The sequence below is a fragment of the Miniopterus schreibersii genome (genome assembly GCF_964146895.1).
Source record: "Miniopterus schreibersii genome assembly, chromosome: 10".
NCBI classification, from domain to species: Eukaryota; Metazoa; Chordata; class Mammalia; order Chiroptera; family Miniopteridae; genus Miniopterus; species Miniopterus schreibersii.
The window spans coordinates 65,092,700-65,115,963 of NC_138110.1; the positions used below are offsets into that span (position 1 = coordinate 65,092,700).

General features: G+C 39.7%; 1 protein-coding gene across 1 annotated transcript in view; it reads right to left on the bottom strand.

The window, feature by feature from the left end:
- Nucleotides 1-1,329: 1,329 nt before the first annotated feature.
- The window catches only part of RNF24 (ring finger protein 24), a 54,056-nt gene continuing 32,121 nt past the window's right edge, over nucleotides 1,330-23,264 (bottom strand). The window contains exons 3-6 of the mRNA XM_081148360.1: nucleotides 13,482-13,524; nucleotides 11,653-11,694; nucleotides 8,157-8,236; nucleotides 1,330-7,208 (exon numbers count right to left, since the gene is read on the bottom strand). Of these exons, the coding sequence (XP_081004486.1) occupies nucleotides 7,070-7,208; nucleotides 8,157-8,236; nucleotides 11,653-11,694; nucleotides 13,482-13,524 (304 nt within the window). The 3' untranslated portion in view covers nucleotides 1,330-7,069. The remainder of the gene's footprint in view (nucleotides 7,209-8,156; nucleotides 8,237-11,652; nucleotides 11,695-13,481; nucleotides 13,525-23,264) is intronic.

A 23,264-nucleotide genomic window follows, 5' to 3' on the forward strand; every position in this document is an offset into this window, starting at 1 on the left:
CAGGCCCCTGTCTCTGCCAGCTTGTTCTCTGAAGACAGTTTGATACTAACCAGCTCCAGGAGCAATCTTGATTTCCTTAAGCATCGTCAGCATTCACCTTGACTCTAACTTCCAAGGTAGCACGCCCAGCACATGCCTCTGAGCTCCAGTCCTAAGGCAGTGATTGCCTTTCTGTCTGCTTGTCTATCTCCAAGGCCATCCCTACACAAAAGTGTCCACTTCCTTTCCCCTGAATCCAGCCCCCACATTTCCATTTCCTCCAGCTTGAGACGCATGTAAACTCAGTCTCCACTCACCATTGCCATCACCCTGGTTTAAACCACTGCCATCTTGTCTCAGCAGTTGTCCTTTCTAGTCTGCCCTTCAGATGGTAGCCTGAGGGTCCCACCCAACACCCCCCCCCCCAGAGCCAGTGGGGGGTGGTTGTGAGGAAGGTGGCCTGCACCAAGATGAGAGCAGTGGATGGCCCTGGGGGGGGAGATGGTTAGAGGGTTGTGTTGGGATGTGACGATTGGATGTAGGGGAGTAAGGTTCTATAAAGGCACAGGCTTATTGGGGAGGTTTGGCTTTGAGCTGTGGTTGGTACCTAGTAGCAGCTGGGTATTTGGGTTGTGGATAACATACCTGAGGATGATGGTGCATGCAGGTGGGCAAACTAGGTGGGAATTTAGTGAATACTAAGGTAGAGTGAGAGTAACAGTTGATGGACAGAGAAGGGAAAGGCTGCAAAGAAAAGTGAGGTCAGAGGGGGCTGGTAGGGGTCTGTTGCTTAGGAGACTGAGGGGAGAGGGGCTCTCCACACACCTGCATTGAGGATTAAGAGGTGGCCCAGTGATGGCCTTGAGGAGAACAGTCTCCCCAAAGCTATGGGGCAGAAGCTGATCTGCTGAGGGGTGGTGAGGAGAAATGGCAGCTACCACAGGATGACTTTGGACCGAGATGATTTCTCTTCTGAAGTTATTTGCAGGTCTGGGATATAGTTAGAGGTTTGAGGTAAGGACTAGTGCTGCCACTTTCCCTTCCTGAGCACTAGTGTCTTTACTTGGGAAACTACCTGTGTGTGTCCAGCCTCATCTGCAAAGCTGATGCCAGGGTGGTAGGTGAGGCCTTGGCTTCTCTGTTTTCTCCCTCACTGTGGCCTACTGCTTTACTCATCACCTCTGACCTTCACCCCACACCATGGCAGGACAGGCCAGAAACTCCATCACAATTACCTGTTGCTGATGACCAGCTCACTTTGATCAGAATTACTCACCTTGACTTTCCAACTCTTGCTACACAATCTTAAGCGGGGTGAGCACGAGTGGGTATGTGATTAACACGAAGTAGTTTTCAAAATCTGCTCTTTATTTACATTTGTTTAAGTCAATTACATGCATGTTTTATTTCTTAAATGAGTAATTAGCAAAAAATGCATTAAAATTTTAAAATAGCAATTAAATATACAAAAATATAGCTTACAAAAAACTGCGAATGTTTAAAAATATTCTGCTGCAGAATTCTTAGTGTACAAACATGTCTATGAAACCTGAGGCTCAGCATTTCATAAACCTTTTTTTGACGGAGTTATATAATATCTAGTGAATGAACCCCAGTGCGCTAAACTACAGGACTAAACTACCTTCCCCGCAGTGTCAAGAGATCCAGAGATGACAGGTATCAGGAACACTATCTTGGAAGACGGCGTCACCAGGAGGGACTTCTAACACTGGTCCCATCTGCCTACTTGATCTAGTGGAACCTGGGAGGGAAGGAGCAGACAGAGGAACAGTGTGCAGCTGGCCAAAGGTGCAGATCCATTAGGCTTGTACTGGCACAGGGAAGTGAGAGGAGCTACATCGAAGTACAGACAAGTCCCTTGACTGGTGGGGCTCCCTTTCTAGGTACATGCTCCTGGAGTAGGCAGGGTCTTCTTGATCCTACAGCTACAGAAGTGAGTACTGGATAGGTAAGTAAAGAATGCTGATGTTTGGTCTAAAAGTGGAGATAACTATTTTGCATCTTGGAACAACTTGGGCTCTAAAACAACTGGAAAAATGACATTGAACAAGCCTCTTTTCCTCTTGATACTCACAAATGGAAGCACGTTAATCTTGCCTACTAAAGAACCATGACCCAGCATTTTCCAGTTAACTGCAAATTTCACCTGAACTTAAACATCGTGAATTTAGACATTTCTACTCAAATTCATAACAGCTAATGTGAAAGACACACTAACCCAGGGGCCAAGATTTAACACATGACAGAAGGGTGGAGATTTACATGCAGTTCATTTTCAAGTTTCAGGTCAGGGGCCCAAATGCACTTTTGCGTCCTGGGGAAGCTCTGGGCGGCAGGACACCAGAGGGGTGGGTGAAGGCTGAGAGGCAGCAGTCCATGGCCTGCTCCCCACGTTGCCTAAAGGAAGCAGCTTTAATTTTCATATTCTCCAGGGGCAGAAATGAACTTCAGGGTAATGTCATGGAGTGGACAAAGTGGGCTAGGAAAATATGGGAAGCATTTTTTGGGGGAAGGTGTGTGTGTGCGCACTTACAGTGGGGAGGGGAGCCTGACCCATGTACCTGAACATCTATGGTGAATTTTGAGATTGATCACTTACTTGCTTAGCAACATCTGAGACATCTGCCTCGCAAGATAGGACAGTTCCTTGGCCTTCAGTTGCTGCTGCTTCTCAAGCTCCTGCCTCAAAAATGGGTGCTCAGCTAAGAAAGCAAGACAGTTATCAGGCATCACTGCTGGACTTGGGCTTCACTTGGAACTGGCCAAGGTGGTGTGGGCTGGGGGCAGCTTGTTCAGGTGGCTGCTATGCTGCTGGACCTGGATGAGAGGCCTGCACTGTTGTTCTTGGCTACAGAGCCTGCTCCTGTGTAGTCACAGAGTAGAAAGTGTCTGGAAACAGGTTGTGCTCCTGTATTTGGACATCTGTGATACGAGCAGGGGAGGGACTGCAATTTTTGGTTGTATAGGAAACTAGAATTCCCATGTGCTGCAATCAATAAAAATAGGCCTTATTCAAAAGGGATGTGACTGCAAAAGCATCCCCCATTCTGGGCTCACCTTTTACAGATAGGCTGACTTCCGGTGTGGCTCTTCCCACACAAATAGGAATGCTCCTTGAGTATACTCCAGTATCAGTTGAGTGGAGGAAAATGATATACATGCATGTAAATACACACACACGTGTGTGTGTGTGTGCGTGTGTTTGCCTGTATATACATCAATGACCTCTGGAAGGACACACAAGGAACAAAACTGGGTGCTCCAGGGGCCAGAAGTTGGGCTTGCTGGATGTCAGGGATGCAAGACGACTGACTTATGGACCATGGGAAGGGATTACCTATTCAGGATTTAAAAAGGCATATTAAGCAATGAGCAACAAGTCAGGGAGCACTGGGCAGAGGCAGATGGACGTGACTAGGGAAGATCGGGAGGAGGAAGGGAGCCAGCAGACCTGGGACAATGGGAGCCCTGCATGACGAAGTTGCCTAGTATCAGCAGCTCCCATGAGTCAGGCCTGTCATCTGCTGGACCATGGACACAGCTAATTCTTGCAAGAGCCAGTAAAGATACTGTTCTTACAATCCCTGGGTGATGGATAAGGAAATTGGCTCTGAGAGGATAACTGGCAGAAAGGCACCTGCCTGGTGAGTAATAAAGATGATTGAAATCACTGATCACTTTTTATGTCCAGAGCTTTGGAGATGCCTCCCAGTGGGAAATTCCCACAAAGCCTCTCAGAAAAGTAATTACTACAGTCATTGAGAATAGCTTAGCAGAGTGGGATCAAGCCATGGAGATGACACTTTGGAGTGGGGCTGTGGAAAGGGCCTGAGGTCATGGATTCAAGGGGCTTGGCACTGGGGAAAATGCTCTTCATTTGTCAAGACTTGTGAAGAACTGACTATCTGGCAATGGTGGGAGGGAGGGCCCCTGTATCCCTCAGCCCAGACTTCCTCATGCATCGGCCACCTATTCCCCTCTGGCCATTTTTGTCTTGTCCTGGTCCCTGGAAGGGCAGGCCTAACCCAATCACTCTGTGGCAAAGTAAAGTGGCAGATAACCAAGAATCCAAGTCAGGCTGGTTTTGTTCCATTTCTAAAGCCAGCTGAATTCAATTGTGCCTGTGGCAACCATTAGATAATGACTCAGTCACCAGTGGAATCCAGTTGGGGGTGGGTGGGGCTGAGTTCTGTTCCAATAACCTATGGCACACTAGTAACCAATCTTGGAGCTGCTTAAGATGCATTAAGACAAAGTAAAATGTTATTAGCCAGTGGCCCCAAAGCAGATTGGAGTACCCACACGTCTACAGATTAACAAAAGGTCACCCACTCAGAGATAGATGTGGACAGGGCAGCCTCACTGTGTGGTGTGAGCCTGAGCCAAGTGTATTAAGGGATCCTTGACTCATTCTTTAAAAAAAGGTCCAGATGGAAATTTACCTTTGTCACACAATACTGTGATTAACCCCCAGCCACGTGCAGTTAGAGCAGTGCAGTACAGGGAAGTGCGGAGGAGGACCCAAATGTGGGTGGCAAATGCATTCAGGCTGTGTTGCTAAGAATTCCAGGAACTACTGCCAAGTGACAATGGCTATGCTGCAGAAGGATACCAAGCCAAGAAAGGGGAGATGACTGAGTAGAGGGGGCACTCAGCATGCCAATGCCCAGCCCCGTCCTAGTGGAAGAGCTGCATTTTAGAAAGTGCCCCCACACTTACAAGTGTTGAGGTCACATTAGTGGCACCTCATGGGGCAAAGCAGACCCACTACAGTGCCCAGTGAAGAGTACACAGCATTCTCGAGCTTTCCTCTAAACTATCTGGCTTTGCGCGTCTGGCCCAGTGCATGCCAACGACCTCAACTTGCTTTTGACTGTGACACAGTGAAATGAATTAATTTGCCTCCCTACAAATACAGGGACTTGGTGAGGCTGTCTTCTTGGTACTGACACAGGGACAGAAAAAGGCTGCAACTGAAAGGCTATAGTCCTACAAAAACGGAGCCAAAGCAATTTGCAGTATAGAGCGCAAGCATTCCTTTTCTGGGGAAAAAAATTCTCTTTCCTATTTGAACCCTGTAACAAGATGACATTTGTCCCAAGGCCATTCCATGGAAAATGGTGGGTGTTGGTCATTAATGAGGCTAGTCCAGAAGTAAGCCTACTTCTGACATTGGTCACTGAAAACATTTCACTGTAAACTGGGTACTTTGCAGCATTCAACTCTATTGTGCTACAAACAGAACGCAGAAACAGGGTGAAAGTCTGAGTGTACAAATGTTCTTTTCATGGGTGCCAAACAGGCTAAGGCTTTCATATAAAAATATTCCACACTTTCCTTGCCCTGTTTAAGAAACAGTCCAGTTGGCATACCATAGGAATACCATACAATAAGTCACACAGGAAACAACCAATTCTGACCAAGTGGATTTGTAATTTTCCAAACTGGATTCTGTCCAGCACTTTTCTGGGCTGATAGGAATTTTCCTCATCCTTTGACCAGCTACCTGAGCCAAGGACAGGTTCCCTTTCCCATTCTAAGACGGTAGAGGCTGGATTCCAGAAAAAATTCCTGGATACATGCCATAAGCAGAATTGCAAAGCATCCTCCATCCTCTCTCCATACCATGGAGACTGTTTGCAGTGAGAAACTGCCCTACTCACACCAGTGGGAGCAGAGCAAAGCTGGAGCCCAGGAGCCCAGCCCTATAATGGAAGGAGGTGAACAGGGTGTGGGAAAGAACTAGAAAGTTCTTAGCTAATTTATACAATATTCATGAATCCCAACGGACTCTGAGTCATTTCTAGAAAAGTTGGACAGAAAGCCAAAGAACAGCATGCATTTCTCTCCTATAAAGACGCTTTCAATTAGTTTCACAAGTCCGAATACTGAGGCACACAGCAATGAATGAGCAGCCCTGCAGGAGCTTCCTGAAACTATTTACAATTTCAAGTGGATCCCCAGCTACAGAATTACAGAGGGATCTTATTTGGGATGCTTTAAATTGTTAAAAAGTCAATGACAGGCATTTTCTCTGAAGTAGAAACAGAGATAGGGCAAAAGGGGGAAGAGAACAGAGGGAAGGAAGGAGGGGAGAGGCAAGGGGGTCAGCATCCTATCAGCAGGGCCAGGAGGACTAGCCATTCTCAGCTGTCTTGAGAGGCTCCCATTGGCTACCTCCCAAGATAGTGGGCCAAGACCAGTGGCTATGCTGGAACCACACTTTGCATGGGGGAATGTGGGTAGCACTGAGACCCCCTGGGGCACACAGGGACAGCAAGGGCTGAGAGGCCCACCCCCTGTTGGGGATCCTGGTGGGGGGCTTGGCCAGGCCTCACTGGTGAAGTAGGCATGGGAAAATAAGAGGAAATGGCTTCTGACCAGGCCTTTCCAAATGCATCTAATGTTTTCAGCTTAGATAATTTGATAAGCAGGTGTTGTGAAACTGAAGGAGAAGTCACGGCGAGGGGCACTGTAACCAAAGCCCTTGGGTTCCAAGATGGCCTTATCAAAGAAACATAAGGTGAAAAGCCTTGTTGGCACTGTCTCACCAATCAGGTAACCGGTCGTGCTTCGGTTGAGGTAACCGCTGGTTTTACTTGGCTCAGGGGCTGCCAGGAAGGTTTGCTGCTGCTAAGGCATGCACAGTCTGCATAGAAGCTCATCTGTCCACAGGGTGGGGGGGTTGGTGGCTTTAAAGACCTGTTCTCAGTTCCCTTCTCTAACACTTGTGTTTATCTTCCCTTCTGCTTGAGAGTCACCTTACATGGAGATAAGTGTCTAGGAGACAGCATGTAATTGAGTCAGCAAGAGACTCATGAAGTTTCTTGAACCAAACCCACAGGCTCATTCAACTTCTTTTCTCTTGACATGGGGTAGTGTCAGCGCGCTTTGGTTGTCACAAGACCCAGAAGTCTGGGTTCTCAGCTTAGTTGGCCCAAGAGTTCTTCATGAGGCAAAGGAAGTGGCAGCTGGTACCCCAGCTAGAGCAGCCAACACAGAGAGCACTGGTATTCCTCCTGCCTCTATGCGGACGTGGGAACCTGCAACAGTTTGATCCTGTGGTAAGCTATACAATGTTCTCTGCCCCAGGCAGGGGCCCCTGTGGGGGTCCACGGTCCTGCTTACTGTGCAACTGGGCCAGCTGCAGAACTGGCATGTTGCATAGTGGACACACTTTCCGAACCTCCAGCCACTTAATAAGGCACCTGCAGAATGAGACACCACACGAGGGAAGACATCAGTCCCATGCTTATGGTACACCACCCTGCCCCACCCTGCCCACACATCTTGCATGCTGAACACTTCTGTTGCCCAGAACAGCCAGGTCCTGAGGAGCTCCACCCCTCGGTGGAGAACGCACTTTACCCTCTGGAGGAACCAGAGCCTCCAAGCATGCTGTACCCTCAGTCATCCACGGTTTCTCAAAGAAGGAGAAGTACACTGACGGTGGTGTGAAGTAGGAGAAATAAAATTTTCTAATAGAAATGCAAAATGCATAAAATTGCAAGAGAATGGGGAATATGAATATATCTGCAAGAAGAGGGAGGCAAGCCCTAGCCAGTTCTGCTCAGTGGTTAGAGCGTTAGCCTGCAGACTGAAGAGTCCCAGGTTCGATTCCGGCCAAGGGCACGTACCTCAGTTGCAGGCTCGATCCCCAGCCCTGGGACCCAAGGGCATGTGGGGGAGGTAACCAATCGATGTGTCTCTCTCAAATCAGTCCCTCTCTCCCTTCCACTCCTCTGAAAAGCAACGGAAAAAATATCCTCAGGTGAAGATTAAAAAAAAAAAAAAGAGGGAGGAGAGAGCCCCACACTACCCTTTACATTCAGACATATCTTGATTTAAAATAACTGTGGTTTTGATTAAGTTTTTTGGAATGGAAGCTCTCACTGGAAAGTTCCAGTTAAACAGCTATAGCCTGGACTCCCAGGAGGTGTTGGCTTGTCTGGCTCTCTGCCCAAAGTCCTGCTGTGGTGGTCATATTCCACAACCCCAATTCTCGCAGTGTCATGCACTCACTCCCCCAGTACTTTCTGTATATGGACCCATCATGAAGCCTTCAAGCTTGTCTGGCAATGTCCCAAGCCCACCAGTAAGATGGTAGATGTGCCTCAAACTCAGGTCCCCTTAAATAATTCCACGCCAATACTCACTTTCTGTGGAAGGCATGCTTACATGGACAAATCCCCAACTCATCTCGAGGCTTGAAGTCTTCTAGACACACTGCACAGAGCTGAAAGATAAATTCACTGATGAGACAAAGTGTCTGCTAGCACTCTCCCAGGCCACAAAGTAAAGTGCAGACCCCCAAGGCCCAGCCATTTGAAGGAGTTTACAATGTCCCACAGTTCATTAACTGAAAGAAACAGGCTCAACTGGGCAAGGTCTTCTGAGAAGAGCCTTCTGCTCCTCCTGTCACGTCTTTAAAGATGGAGGGCAGATGGGAGAAGACAGAAAGCAACAGGCAGTTTCCTTTGCTTTAGTGCCTTAGAAGAATAAGACTTAGATTAATTCTCACTAGATAGGCTGGACATAATGTAACTTGCCTGGGGTGTGCTCAGGGGCTGACTTTCTGCTGGGGTGCTCTGCCTGCTCAGCACCATAGCCCCGGAAGGGGACTGTTCAAGCCCTGGGGCAGGCCCTGGAGCTCTCCTTTCTATGGTAACATTTTTTTATTTTAAATCCTCACCAGAGTTTATTTTTTCCATTGTTTTTCAGAGAGAGTGGAAGGGGGAGAGAGAGAGAGACAGTGAGAGGGAAACATCCATATGAGAGAGACACATTGATTGGTTGCCTCCCACTTGTGCCCTGGCAGGAGCCAGGAATCGAGCCTGCAACCAAGGTACATGCCCTTGGCCAGAATAAAACTCAGGACCCTTCAGTCTGCAGGCCAGTGCTCTAACCACTGAGCCAAACCGGCTAGGGCAAGAGAATAAGTTCTGGAGAGCAGAAACTAGTAAGTATTTTATGCTGCTTTGTGTGGTTTAGTACAAAGTCTACCATGTTTTACGTATTCAATAATTATTTTAAAATTTAATGTTCACTTATTTTCCTTCTTTAAAATCAAGAACACTGCATATAAAACTAACATTGGGCTGGCTGGGTGTGGCTCAGTGGTTGATCATGGACCCATGAACCAGGAGGTCACGGTTTGGTTCCCAGTTGGGTTTGTGGGCGTGCAGGAGGCAGCTGATCAATGACTCTCTCATCACTGATGTTTCTATCTCTCTTTCCCTCTCCCTGCCTCTCTCTGAAGTCAGTAAAAACATATTAAAAAACAAAACCAAAACTAACATCTGTTTGATCAACTTCCCCTAGTTTTTTTCCTCTTTTCTCATCCTCCGTGTGATCATTACGTGTTCTTCTCAAACAGAGTAAAACACTTTGCAGTCTGTATACAAACCCATGAACAATCTGGTGTTTATTTCATTTTACATAAACATTTATATCATTTTGCAACTTGCTTTTATCAAGACCCCATTAGAGATTTTTCCAGGTTGATTGATGTATTTATAGATAGAACTTGTTCCTTAATTTTGCCTGCCTCATTGCATGAATCACCGTATCAGGTTTTCTTCCTTCCCTCTCCCCCTCTCTTGTGGGTAATCTTCCAGTGTATCGTGTTTTATTTATTTGTTACACTACTGATGGACATTTAGTTTATCTCTGATTTTTCACTATTATAATTATTCATTAATAACAGTATCCATATTGAAATTCCATGTGCTTACACAGGACCAAGCTACATGTCACTATAAAATTAGGCTTCACACATACACAAAAGTTTGACAAAAATAGTTTCATTACCAAGAAATGCAGCTGGAAAGGACCAAATGAATTGTGAAAAATGCATGATGGTCTCTAAATACAAGCTGTAGAGCAAGGTTAGGTTTTCCTAACTATAGTTTCAAATAACAGGGGGGAGGGTGGATCAGTAGCTTGGTCAGACCTAGTGAATCTGAAATTGGTGGGTACAGCTGGGATACGGACTCTGATATACAATGCTGCAACACAGTGCACTTACTCAGGACAAAGATTCTAAACTGACGGGTCAGACCAGTAAAAAGACTTCTGTTCCTGACAAACCTGGTTATTCAATATTGCTAATGTATGTCAGGATTTAATCTTTTCATTTATGGCCATCAAAGAGACCCCAAATAGAAAAGGGATTGCCCTGTATTACTTCATGTTAATTTTGGCCACATGCCAAAGTTAACTTTTGGAAAAGTTTAAAAATCAAACAGTAATCGATGCTTGAGTTCAATCCAAGGTTAGGTCTAAAATGCTGTAACATATAAACTCTGATTAAAAATATGCAGAAAGCCTGGCTGGGTGTGGCTCAGCAGTTGAGCATCGACCTAGGATCCAGGAGACCACGGTTTGATTCCAGGTCAGGGCACCTGCCCAGGTTGCAGGCTCGATCCCCAGTCGGGGGCGTGCAGGAGGCAGCCGATCAATGACAACAGTCATCATTGATGTTTCTATCTTTCTGTCTTCCTCTCCCTTCCTCTCTCTGAAATCAATAAAGATATATTTAAAAAACAGAAAGTAAAATAAAATAAAAATATGAAGAAAGAGCAAAGGAGCAGTAAATGATTTCAAAGTGTTCAACAATAATATAAATCATTTTTTTTATTATTCAAATAATTTCACAAACTAACTGTCTTTAAAAGGACTGGCAATGTAGCTTCACCACAGTTAATGTAATAAAACATAGATATTACACGTGCAGCTTTCCAAGTCCTGGCTTTAAACACCAACTTAAAAACTCGGAAAAGAGAAAGGGCCCTAAAATTAAAAATAAAAATTCTGAACATCTGTAGTTAGAGGCAACACAAGGAATAGAACAAGAAAGAATTCTTAGACTATGTCTTAAGGTATACATCATGATACACACACACTTTTTTGTATTTAAGTTACAAAGCCTAATAACATAGGGAACACCTACGAACCAACAACCATGTAGCCTCAACACTAGATAATCCCAAGGATATACCTCTCCTTGTATATTCTTCCCTATTCTATTCCCTCTGCCTCACCTCCCCAAACTCCTACCCCCAAGAAATAATCACTGCCTTTTTTGTGACATTGGTAAGAATGGACTACTGGGAACAATTTCAAGAGTGAAATTACTGCAAATTCACCTTGAGTAGAAAAACCAACTTATATCTATCTCATACTCATGATATAGCACTGACAGCGAGCAGCATCCCTGCTGCTATGCAATCTTACATGGGGACCATCCCTATTAAAAACATAAGTTATGTTACTCTTTTAAAGTCTTCACACAGCCCTGACCAGTGTGGCTCAGTTGGTTGAGCACTGTCCCATGCACTGAAAGGTCGCTGGTTCAATTCCCAGTCAGGGCAAATACACAGGTTGCGGGTTTGATCCCAGTCAGGGTGCATTCGATTGATGTTTCTCTCTCTCTCTCTCCCTTTCTCTCTCTCTCTCTCCCCCCCCCCTTCCTCTCTTAAAAAAATAAAAACATATTTAAAAAAATAAGTTCATACAATTGACTTTTATATGACCTCATCCTCAAATAGTCTATTAATCTGATCAAAATAAACCTAATTTTTTTCAACTTCTGAAAATAAAGATGTTTAAGCATGTCTCCAAAAAAAATTAAATACCTCTAAGGCAACTTACCTCATGTAAATTCAGTTCTTTTACTTTCTCTTTTAATATAACCTGTAAGACAAAAAAGTATGTTTTTATATCCATTTAAATCTGTAATTAAAAAAATTTCTCATTATACTTACAAATATTTTTCTTTTGTGTATATAGCTCATTTCCCCTATATTCAATATTGAAGAGAATTTCTTTTACAGTTTGAGATAGAACATTTAATCAACATTCTTTGACCTTGAGCAGTGATGCAATATCCTTCTGGAAAGCAATTTTAAATCTGTGACAACAGATTAAATTTTGGGAAAAGACATTAAGTATGCCCATCTGGATTAAGTGCAAACATGGGGGCAAATAAATGAGGTTCACTGCCTTATGGTTCAGTAAAACACAGCACTGGCTGATGAGACTGACTGATTAGTAATTTATAAAAGATTAAAAAGATCAATCTTAATCTTAGAAGTTTTGCTCAATATTATGCATCACTATCCTCAGAAAACTTTTGCTCTATCTAGAGTTATGCAACAGGCTTAAAATTCATCCAAGTGCTGTTCCTAACTTGACTTTGTAGTGACTGGATATCAGTTTAAAAGAATGCCAATTGATAAGAGGGCAAGTTACTATTTCAATTGAAAATTTCTGAGAATAAACTTAGTTTGTTAGTTACATATCATCAAGTGAAAAAACAGGCAAGTGAAATTTGAGAAAAATCTCGATTTTGAGTGTATTATATTCCTGAACCAAAAATAGTCTTTAGGGCAAATCACAGTTTCAGGGATGTATTACATTTCAAATTCAGTATTTTTTAAGGATAATTTTTACCATATGTCTTGTGACTTTATTAGCTCTATTAGTCAATTTCACCTTTTAAATGACTAGCAAGGCCAATTTCACTTTCTAGTTAGCATTTTTAACATACAACTATCTTGTAGGTTGTCAAGATCATGATAGAACTGAGATAAAAAGATTCATTTATTTAGAAAACTAAAACAGTCTACTCTGTGTATGAATCCCACATGAGATCTATGGGGAAGAGTGTGTGGACATCTAAGGAACTCTCCAATGGGCTCAGATTTCAAAGAAACCAGGCAGAAGATGGACAAAAAGGTATGTAATCCTAAAATGGTGAGATGGTGCTATAACATCATGTCAACAAGGTTAAAGGCTTAAGTAAGCTGAAGCTTGCCACGCACCCTCTTGCCAAAAAAGCTAGGAACAAAAAAAATATTTCATGCTTTGGTCCAAAAAAAAATTAAGGACAACTAGGCCCACTGTTTGGTGTCAGTGGTAAAATGTTAATGGGTGACACATGGAAGAAAAAAAACCAAATTTTATTTTGCCTTCAAGTAAAGCTAAGTTTATTACTTTAAAGAACAAATCAGTAAAAGGATAGTACAAAGGGGTTGGAGTTATCAGTGATGATCCAAGTAGACTTCTAGTAGTGTGACATGAGCTAACATTTAAAGTACAAAAGGGGAGGAGATGAGATCACTATAACAGAGCTGGTCATTTCTGAGGAACTGGTATGTCTTTAATAAAGGAGGCAAAAAAATTATTTAATGGAATCTCATTTAATATAATCTTTAAGGATTATAAACTACAGCATTTCTCTTTAGCGAAATGTTATCTTAAGTTCCATGTTAAATTATTGTATCATGTGAACTTTCTATAACTTCGAATAATTAGAAAGAAGAGTGCTTAAAGCTGATCTATTTTGTACTGCAAACTGGCAAGTGAAATGCTAAAATGAACACAAGTCCTAGTTTAAAATGAGTGGAAATATGAGTTCTCATTTTTTTTTTTTTTTGGTCAAAAACACTATCAAAGCCAATCTGAAGTAAATTTCTCACCTGTTTGTAGGCATAAAATTCTTTGTGTGCTTGATGTCTTAGCCTAAAAGACAAATGAACAATGTGATATTGAGATTTCTAAGACAACAATTTGAAAAAAATAAGGAAACTGCTAATTTTGGTATCAGTTTATATCATTTATGGTTTAAAATCCAGAATCTTTATCCTGAAATACACCCAAATGACATATCTGTTACCATGTCATGAGAAAGTGACCAGTGAACCATAAAATGTTATTGAAATATAAGTTCAAGTAAAATCTCATTGAAACAAAATTTCAGTACAAATATTTTAAAGCCTCAATTCTTTTTATATTGATGATAGTCCACTTGTTACAATATTTAATATATCACATTTTTCTTAAAAATTTTAAGTATTATACATCTAGTAATGTACAAAAACCTTAAGAATTCAGCTAAATATTAAAATACACACACAGACACACACACACACACACACACAAACACACCAGTGTAACTATCATCTAGATCAAGATATACATTTCCAGCACCCCTTATATGAATTCTCCCAATCAATATCCACCCCTAAGGGGTACCAACTATCCTGATTTCTATCATTGTAGACTAAAGATGCTTGGTTTTGAATTTCACATAAATGGATCATTTGGTATATACTCTTTTGTGTTGGCTTCTTTCAGTCAACAATTACTTTTGAAATTTATTCCATGTTGCAGTAATTCTCTTTTTAACTGACATATAGTTTTCCATCATATGAACACTATAAATAAATATAATTTATTTATCCATTCCACTGTTGACAAATATTTATATTACTTCCAGTTTTGGGCTACTATGAATAAAGCTGCTACACAAATTCTCCTACATGTCATTTAGTAGACAGACTCACTTCTGTTGAGTATATACATAGGAATAGAACTGCTGATCTAAAGTGCTTGTAGCGATTTCTACCTCTATGGGTAATGCATGAGAGTTCTTGCTGCTCCACATCTTTGCTACTGCTTCCTAAGGTCAGTTTAAAAATTTTTAGCCAATCTGGTGGGTATTCAGTGGTATCTCAGTTTTGATTTGCATTTCCCAAATACTGTGCAGAACCCTTTCATATGCTTATTCCCAATTGTATATCTTCTTTTATGAAATGCCTGTTTGAGTTTTTTGCCCATTTAAAAAAATGAGTTGCCTACCTTTTTCTTATTGATTTGTAGGAGTTCCTTATATATTTTAGATGCAAGTCCTCTGTTGGGTCTATGTACTGCAATTATCTTCTCCTACTCTGTGGCTTTTACCTTTTCATTCTCTTAATGGTATCTTTTTAAATATATCTTTATTGATTTCAGAGAGGGGAAGAGAGAGGGGGAGAAAGAGAGTTGAAACATCAATGATGAGAGTGTCATTGATTAGCTGCCTCCTGCATGCCCCCAACTGGGGATGGAGCCTGCAAACCAGGCATGTGCTGACCAGGAAGCAAACCTCGATCTCCTGGATCCTAGGTTGATGCTCCACCACTGAGCCATGCCTGGCCCGGCAGAAGCTTTTATTTTAAATTAAGTCCAATTTATCAACTCTTCCCAATGTCAGTTCTTTTTGTGTCCAATTAAAGAAATATTTGCCTAACCCCAGATCATGATGTTGTCTTGTGAGTACAGTGAAAACAATTTGTTATTTTATCTATTACATTTAGGTATATGATCTATATAAAATTAGTCTTTTATGTATGACTTGAGGTAGAGGTCAAGATTCTTTTCATCCAAATGCAGATTTTCATTTGACTCATTTATTACAAAGATCCTCCTTTCCCCATTGTGTTGTGGTGGCACATCTGTTTTAAGTCAGACATAATACGTGAGTCTGTTTCTGGAGTTTTTATTCTGTTCCATTGGTTTATTTGCTTATACTTGTGTACTGGATTGAACAGTGTCCCCCCAAAACTTATACTTAACTGGAACCTTAGAATATAACCTTATTTGAAAATAGTCTTTGCAGATTATTGTTAAAATGAGGTAATACTGGGATTAGGGTGGACCCTAAATCCAATATCACTGATGTTCTTAGAAGAGGAGAGGAAATACAGACACTGGGAAGAAAGTCAGGTGAAGACAGAGATGGAGACTGAGGTGATGCAGTTACAAGCCAAAGAATATCAAGGATTGCTGTTAAACACCAGGAACTAGGAACAGGTGACGAAAGATCCTGTCCTAGAGCCTTCAGAGGGAGTATGCCTCTGCTGACACCTTGATTTTGAACTTCCCACCTCCAGAATGGTGAGATTAAATTTCTGTTGTTTTAAGCCACCCAGTTTGTGGTACTTGGTTTCAGCAGCCCTGGGAAATGGATGAACCTTGTCAATACCATGCAATTCTTTTTTTTTTTTTTTTTAATATTTTGAAATAATTTTAGATTTACAGAAAAGTTACAAAAAAATAGTTACATATACCTTTCTCCTAGCTTTTCCAATGTTCATATCTCACACAACTATAGTACAATGATAAAAACAAGTAAATTAATATATATATCGATATTACCATTGATATATTAACAAAACAACAGACTGTATTTGAATTTCACCAGTTTTTTCACTAATGTCCTTTTCCTGTTCCATGATCCAATCCAAAATCCCACCTCGCATCTAGTTATGTCTCCTTAGCCTCTCCCAATCTGTGACAGGATCCCTTTCTTTCAAGATTTTGATATATTAACCATGATCACTTGGTTATGGAAGTGTATACTGGGTCTCTCCACTGTAGTTACTATTTTCCCATTTGAAACCTATCAACATCTTGGTGATGTTGAAACTATGCAAATATCCTATTTATCCTCAAGCTTTTGCCCACTGTTTTAGCACCCATCTTGCTTGCAACAATTACTGCAGTGTTCACCTGGTGGTGTGTAGTTTCCTTATGTATTAACTGGAATTCTGTAAGATGCCCCTTCTCCCTCATTTATTTATATCAGTATGGACTCATGAATATTTGTTTAGTCTATGGGTTACTATTCAATATGATCATTATTTTGTTGCTCAAATTGATTTAGGTTTGGCGTTTAAGAGCTCTATCAGGTTGACCTCTGTGTCCTTTAACATGCCCAATCCTTTTCCATGCATTTCCTTGCTTACTGGCACTGAAAGATTTCCAGGCTCATCTTGTATTTTCCATGCCCCAGTTGTGGAATTAACCACTTCTTTCAAAGAACCTTGGTTCCTGGTAGTGTAAGTCCTCAAGCTTTGTTCTTAACTATTGTCTTGTCTATTCTTGGTCCTCTGCATTTCCATATCAATTTCATGAGTTTGTCAATTTCCACAAAAAATCTGTTGGGATTTTGACTAAGATTTTATGGAATTTATAGATCAACTGGGGAAGAACTTTGCAAGATTGTTTCCAACCTATGAATCTACTTATTAGATATTAATTTCTATACACATTTCTAGGCAGAATCCTTATACATCTTTCATTAGATTTATTCCTAAGTATTTGGTATTTTTTGATCTACTATACATGATAATTTTCATTTTTAATTCTTTGTTGCTTCTATATAGAAAAAACTATTTTTGTATATTGATCCTATATCTAATGACTTGGTAAGTTCACTTACTATTTTTAAATGGTTTACCTGTAGAATAGTTTGGATATTTTAATACATACAATAATTTTGTCTACAAATAATGAGTGTAAGCTCTGCCTTTTTTATCTTAATATATTTTACTTCTTTATTTTTTATTTCATTTCTTTTATTTCTTTTCTTTTCTTCATTGGCTAGCACCTGTAATGCAATGTTTAAATAAAAATGATGATAGTGAATGTCCCTATCAATACCTCTACTACTACTAAGTATGATGTTTTCTCTAGATTTTTTGTACATAACCTTGATTCAAATACCAAAGTTCTCTTATATCCTAGTTTTTTATTTTTAAAAATCATGAATAGCTATTTTTATCCAATGCTTTTTTTCCCATCACTGCCCCCACCGTCCCTTTAACTGTTAATGTAGTATATTGTATTGATACCTTCATTCCTGGAATAAAGCCCACTTGGTTGTAAAATACTCCCTTTTTTGCATATCCTTGAATTTGATTTACTAATGTTTTGTTCATAAGAGACATAAGTCTATAATTTCCTTTCTTCTAATGTCCCTGTGAGGCTTTGCATAATTTTAATCAAAATTATGCTGTCCTCATTATATGAGTTGAGAAGTACTTCTTCTATTCTTTGGAAGAGTCATTTAAAAGTGGTTTTTCTTAAATGTTTGAAAGAATTCACTGGTGAAGTTGCCTGGCTTGCAGTCTTTGTGGGAATGCTTTAATAACACATTCAATTTCTTACTAGGTATATAATTGTTAATGTTTTCGATTTCTTCAAGTCAGTTTTTTATTCCTTTAATAAAACATTAATATTCCTTTATTTATATTCACATAACATACAATTAACAATCTTAAACTGTATAATTCAGTGGTGCTTAGTGTGGTCACAATGTTGTACAACCAAACCACTAGCTCTAGCTTCAAAACTTTCCCATCACCCTCCAAAAAACATGTGGTCTCATTAAGTAGTCACTCTCCAGTCCCCCTTCTCCCATCTCCTGGTAACATCTAATCTGCTGTCTCTATGGATTTGCCTATTATGGATAATATATAAAATATATATATAAAAGAAATCATGCAATACGTGACCTTTTGTGCCTGGCTTTTCATTTAGCATGGTGTTTTTGAGGCTCATCCTAATTGTAGTATATATCAGTTCTTCACTCCTTTTTATGGCTGAATATATGCTACAATTTGTTTATCCATTCATCTGTTGGTGGACATTTGGGTTGTATACATCTTTGGACTATTATGAAAACTGCTGCTATAAGCATTCCTGTATAAGTTTCTGTGTAGACACATCTCTTCATTTGTCTTGGGCATTCACCTAGAAGTGAAATTTCTGTGTCATATAGTAATTCTGTTTAACTTTTTGAGGAGCTGCTAAACTCTTTTCCACAGCAGCTGCACCATTTTACACTCCCACCTGGTAATGTATGTGGGTTTCTCTTTCCCCACATCCTTACCAACACTTCCATATGTATATATTTTTAATCCTCACCAGAGGATATTTTTTTCCATTGCTTTTCAGAGAGAGTGGAAGGGGGAGGGAAAGAGAAACATTGACATGAGCAACATCGACTGGTTGCCTCATGCACACACCCCGACCAGAGCCAGAGATGGCGCCTGCAACTGAGGTATGTGCCCTTGAGTGGAATTGTACCCTAGACCCTTCAGTCTGTGGGCCAATACTCTAACCACTGAGCAAAACTGGTCAGGGCTGTTTATTGATTTTAGAGAGAGAGGCAGGGAGGGGGTGGGGAAGAAGAAGGGGTAGAGTGAGAGAAACAGATGTGAGAGAGAAACATTGATTGGTTGCCTCCCATACTTGTCCCAACTGGGGATCCAACCTGCAACCTAGGTATGTGTTCTGACTGGGAATCGAACCTCAATCTTTTTTTTTTTGGTGCTCCAACAAACTGAGCCACATAGCTAGGACAAGGCTATTGGAATTTTTATAGAGACTGCATCAAATCTATAGATTGCTTTGAGGAGTAGTCATCTTAATAAGTCTTCCAATCCATGAATATAGTATATCTTTCCATTTATTTAGGTCTTTAATTTCTCTCAGCAATGTTTTGTAGTTATTAGTGTACAAATTTTTCACTTCCTTGGTTAAATTTATTCCTAGGAATTTTATTCTCTTGGATGCTATTGTAAATGGAATTATTTCCTTTATTTCCTTTTCACATTGTTCCTTGCTGGTTTATAGAAACAGAACTGATTTTTGTGTGTTGATTTGGTACCCTTAAAGTTTGCTTAATTAGTTCCAAATTTTTTTATGTGCGAATTTTACAGGATTGTCTACATATAGTTTTACTTCTTTCTTTACAATTGGATGTTTTCTATTTCTTTTTCTTGCTTAACTGCTTTAACTAGAACTTCTAGCACAATGTTAAATAGCAGTGGTGAGAACTAGCATCTTTGTCTTGTGTCTGACCTTACAGGAAAAGCTTTGTCTTTTACTGTTGAGTATGATGTTAGTTGTGGATTTTTTTACAAATGCCATTTCTTGTGTCAGTTTTGGTATACTATATTTTTCTAAGAAAATGTCTAATTCAACTAAAATTTCAAATTTAGTGGCATCAAGTTGTTCATAATATCCTTTGCGATCTTTTAATATTTTTAGGATTTGTAGTAATGTCCCCTTTTTCATTTCTGACATTAGTAATTTTATCTTTTCTCTCCTCCTTTTCCTGGTCAGTCTTTCTAGAGATTCATCAATTCTGTTAATGTTTCCAAAGAATCAAATTATAGTTTCAAAGATTTTATTATATATTTGTTTTCTATTTCATTGATTTCTGTGCTTAGCTTATTTTCTTCCTTCTATTTTCTTTTCTTTTGGGTTTAATTGGCCTTTTTTTTTTTTTTTTAAGCTCCATGAAAGGAAAATGTACATCAGTGGTTTTTGGTGTTTCTTGTCTAACATATGATTTTTAAAGCTATACATTTATCTTAATTAGGACAAATTTATTATGTAGTTCAAATAATCTATATCCTTAGTTTTTGTCCGCTTGTTTTACTGAGAGAAATGTACAGTACTTTTTAAATGTAAAGGAATTAAATAAACTCCATTAAAATGAGGCTTGATTTGTACATTTACTTTGCTTATCTGACTCTGGATATGCTTGTTTTCAGCGACAGCATGGGTTGCTTTGTGCTTATCTGTTTATTCAATCCATGGCGCAAAAATTCATCCCCTCTAGGAAATTCTACCTAAATTAACTTCACCCTTCTGATTACAGCTTCATATTCTAAGCCCCACCAATTACCTAATATTTTAGATTGCATGATTTTATTTTGCATTTGCTACTTGTTAAACACAAGTATCTTTTTGCTATAACAGTAATATAGATTGTGACTTATCTGGTGAAAAATGAGAATGGGGAATAATATTTTAAATTTTTGTTTTCTTAAGTAAGTTGTTAGCCATTATTTTTTAAAAAAGTAAAATAGGTATAGTCTTCATTCCAGGCTCAAAATTAAAATAACGGCTTTAGAATAGCCTCACTATACAAATCTGTTATTTTGGAATGAAGCCTGACAAATACAATTTATTATTATTTTTTAAGTGATTAAGAGGACAAGTTCTGGGGTCAGACACAACTGAATTTGAGTCCCAACTTTTGTATGTATGGTTGTAGGAAAATTAATTAACTTCTGTAAAATAAAGATAATAAAATTATCTATTTAACTGCAGTACACAGCAGAGGGTCTGACACATACCAAGTGTTTAATAAATATTCATTCCTAAAAAAAATCTAAGAGGGCATGATGAGCAATGCTGAACAGTACTAAAGAAAAGGATAAAACAACAAAAAAGAAAAGGATAAAACCTTGTAGCTTATGGCCACTACAGATCGGTGGACTCCATTCTCAAATAAACCCTCCATGCTGATCTCTAATTCTGTATATTCAAGCTCAGTATTCTAAGCTTCTATTTCAAACTCCTGCCACTCTCCTCAAACTTTATTCTATCACCTCCTTCCCCACCATTTTCAACTACTTCACAAAGAAGTCGTCATGTATACAGCTCATTCACTCCCAGCCCACATACCTATATATGCACCGTTTTCTGCAGTCACCTTCATCTCTGTCTTAAGAAGGTATTCTCCTGCTTAGGACTAATACCACTATAACTTTTAGGTGTGTCTCTTCTCACCTCCATGATTCATTCTTTCTCACAAATTTTCCACAACTAGCTCATTCTCCTTAATATTATATTTAGAAATATGTTTATATTATAAATATGTTTATATTATAAATCTCAAAAAATCAAACACCAAAATATTCCCTTGATTCTACAGCAAACTGCCCCCCGCCTCTGCCAATCTCTTCTCAGCCATGATTCTTCAAAGAGGTTATATTCCCTGTATCCATTTTCACCTGCTGCTCAAGTGTTGCCTCATCATAGTCTCCCTTTTTATCACCCCTGTACCCATGCTACTGAAACTTTTCTAAGATTATGGATGCAAACCTAATTGTCAAATGTACAGCTGACTCTTGCAGGGGTGAGGGGTGCCAATCCCCTGCACAACTGAAAATCCACATATAACTTCTGACTCCCCCCAAACTTAACTACTAATAGCCTACTGTTGACCAGAAGCCTTACTGATAACAGTTGACTAATATATGTATATTGTATGTTAATCTTGTGTGTTATATGTATTATATACTGTATTCTTCAATAAAGTAAGCTAGAGAACAGAAAATATTAAGAAAATAACAAAATACATTTACAGTATTTACTGAAAAAAATCTGCATACATGTGGATGCATGCAGTTCAAATGCATGTTGCTCAAAAGTCAACTGTATGGGAACTTTTCTTTTTTTCAGACAGTTTTTTAAAAAAATTATTTTATTTTTATTTTTGTTTAAAATATTACAGATGTCCCTTTTTCTCCCCAAGGGGACTTTTCAATTCTTTTCTTGCTAGACCTTCCTGGGGGCAGCTGACACAACTGACTCAATCCATTGAAATCCTACTTGTGGGGCACCTCTCATGATTTTCTCATTTCTCCTGCTATCCCTTACTTGTCTTTTATAGCTCTTCTTCTTTTTTAAAAATTGATTTGAGAGAGGGAAAGAGAGAGAGAGGAAGGGAGGCAGGTACATTGATTTGTTGTTCTACTTATTTATGCTTTCACTTGTTGCTTCTTGTATGTGCCCTGACTGGGGATCAAATCCGCAACCTTGGCGTACTGGGATGACGCTCCAACTGAGCTACCCACCCAGGGCTATGGGCTCTTCTTAAATATTAATGTTTCCCTAGGATTCTGTCCTGGAGCCATTTTATTTCACTATACACATTCTATCTAGGGGACACTCTTGGCTTCAGCTTCCACCTATTATTACATGACATTTTATTTTCAGACCAGACTTCTCATAGGCTTTAGGCCTATATATCCAACTATGTATATATACTAGATATCTTGACTGTTACAGAGGAAACTCAGTTCTCCCATGTGTGAAACAGAAACTTCCATCCTTCCACCCCAACTTGGCCATCCATTTTCTTTGTGAAGGGATTGCTATCTATCTAGCTGCTAAGCCAGAAGTCCAGAAAAGGTTCTAAGCTCATCCTTTTATTGTCCTTAATGCCCAGTCACCAAATTCTGTTCATTTTCACCTTTCAAATATTTCTCACAACCATCCATAACACACTTTCTAACTTTACTGTCATTATCTTGGTTCAAGACCTTATAATATCTATTAGGTAACTCAATATTTTCCTTTTATTTTTAGTTTTGAATTTTATCAATATTATATATGCACATATTTCAATGTCATATATAGTTCTACAGGGTTAGTAACAAAAAAAAAAGCAGTCTTTTGCCTTCTTCCCCAGAGATAACCATTTCCCCCACTTTAGCTCATTATTTTGATATTTACTTCCATCTCTCTAAATATACCTTTCTTGTGTTGCTACTTCTTGATTTCCAGTTCTATGTGTAAGCTAATGACTTCCTACTAGGAACACCATACTTTCATTTACCCAACAAACATTTACTGAGTACTGATACTGAGCCAGGCATTGTTCAGTTTTGGTTGTTTGGGATAGAGCAAACAGAACAGACAAAAATCTATCTGGGGAGAGAGATAAATAATTAACATAAATTAGAATATGATATGATTCATTATAAAATAGGATCACTCCTAGCAAGGTGAGATGTCCTTTTTTTGTGTTCTAGTAGTGATCTATTCATAGCTCTGTCATGGGCACCAGATTC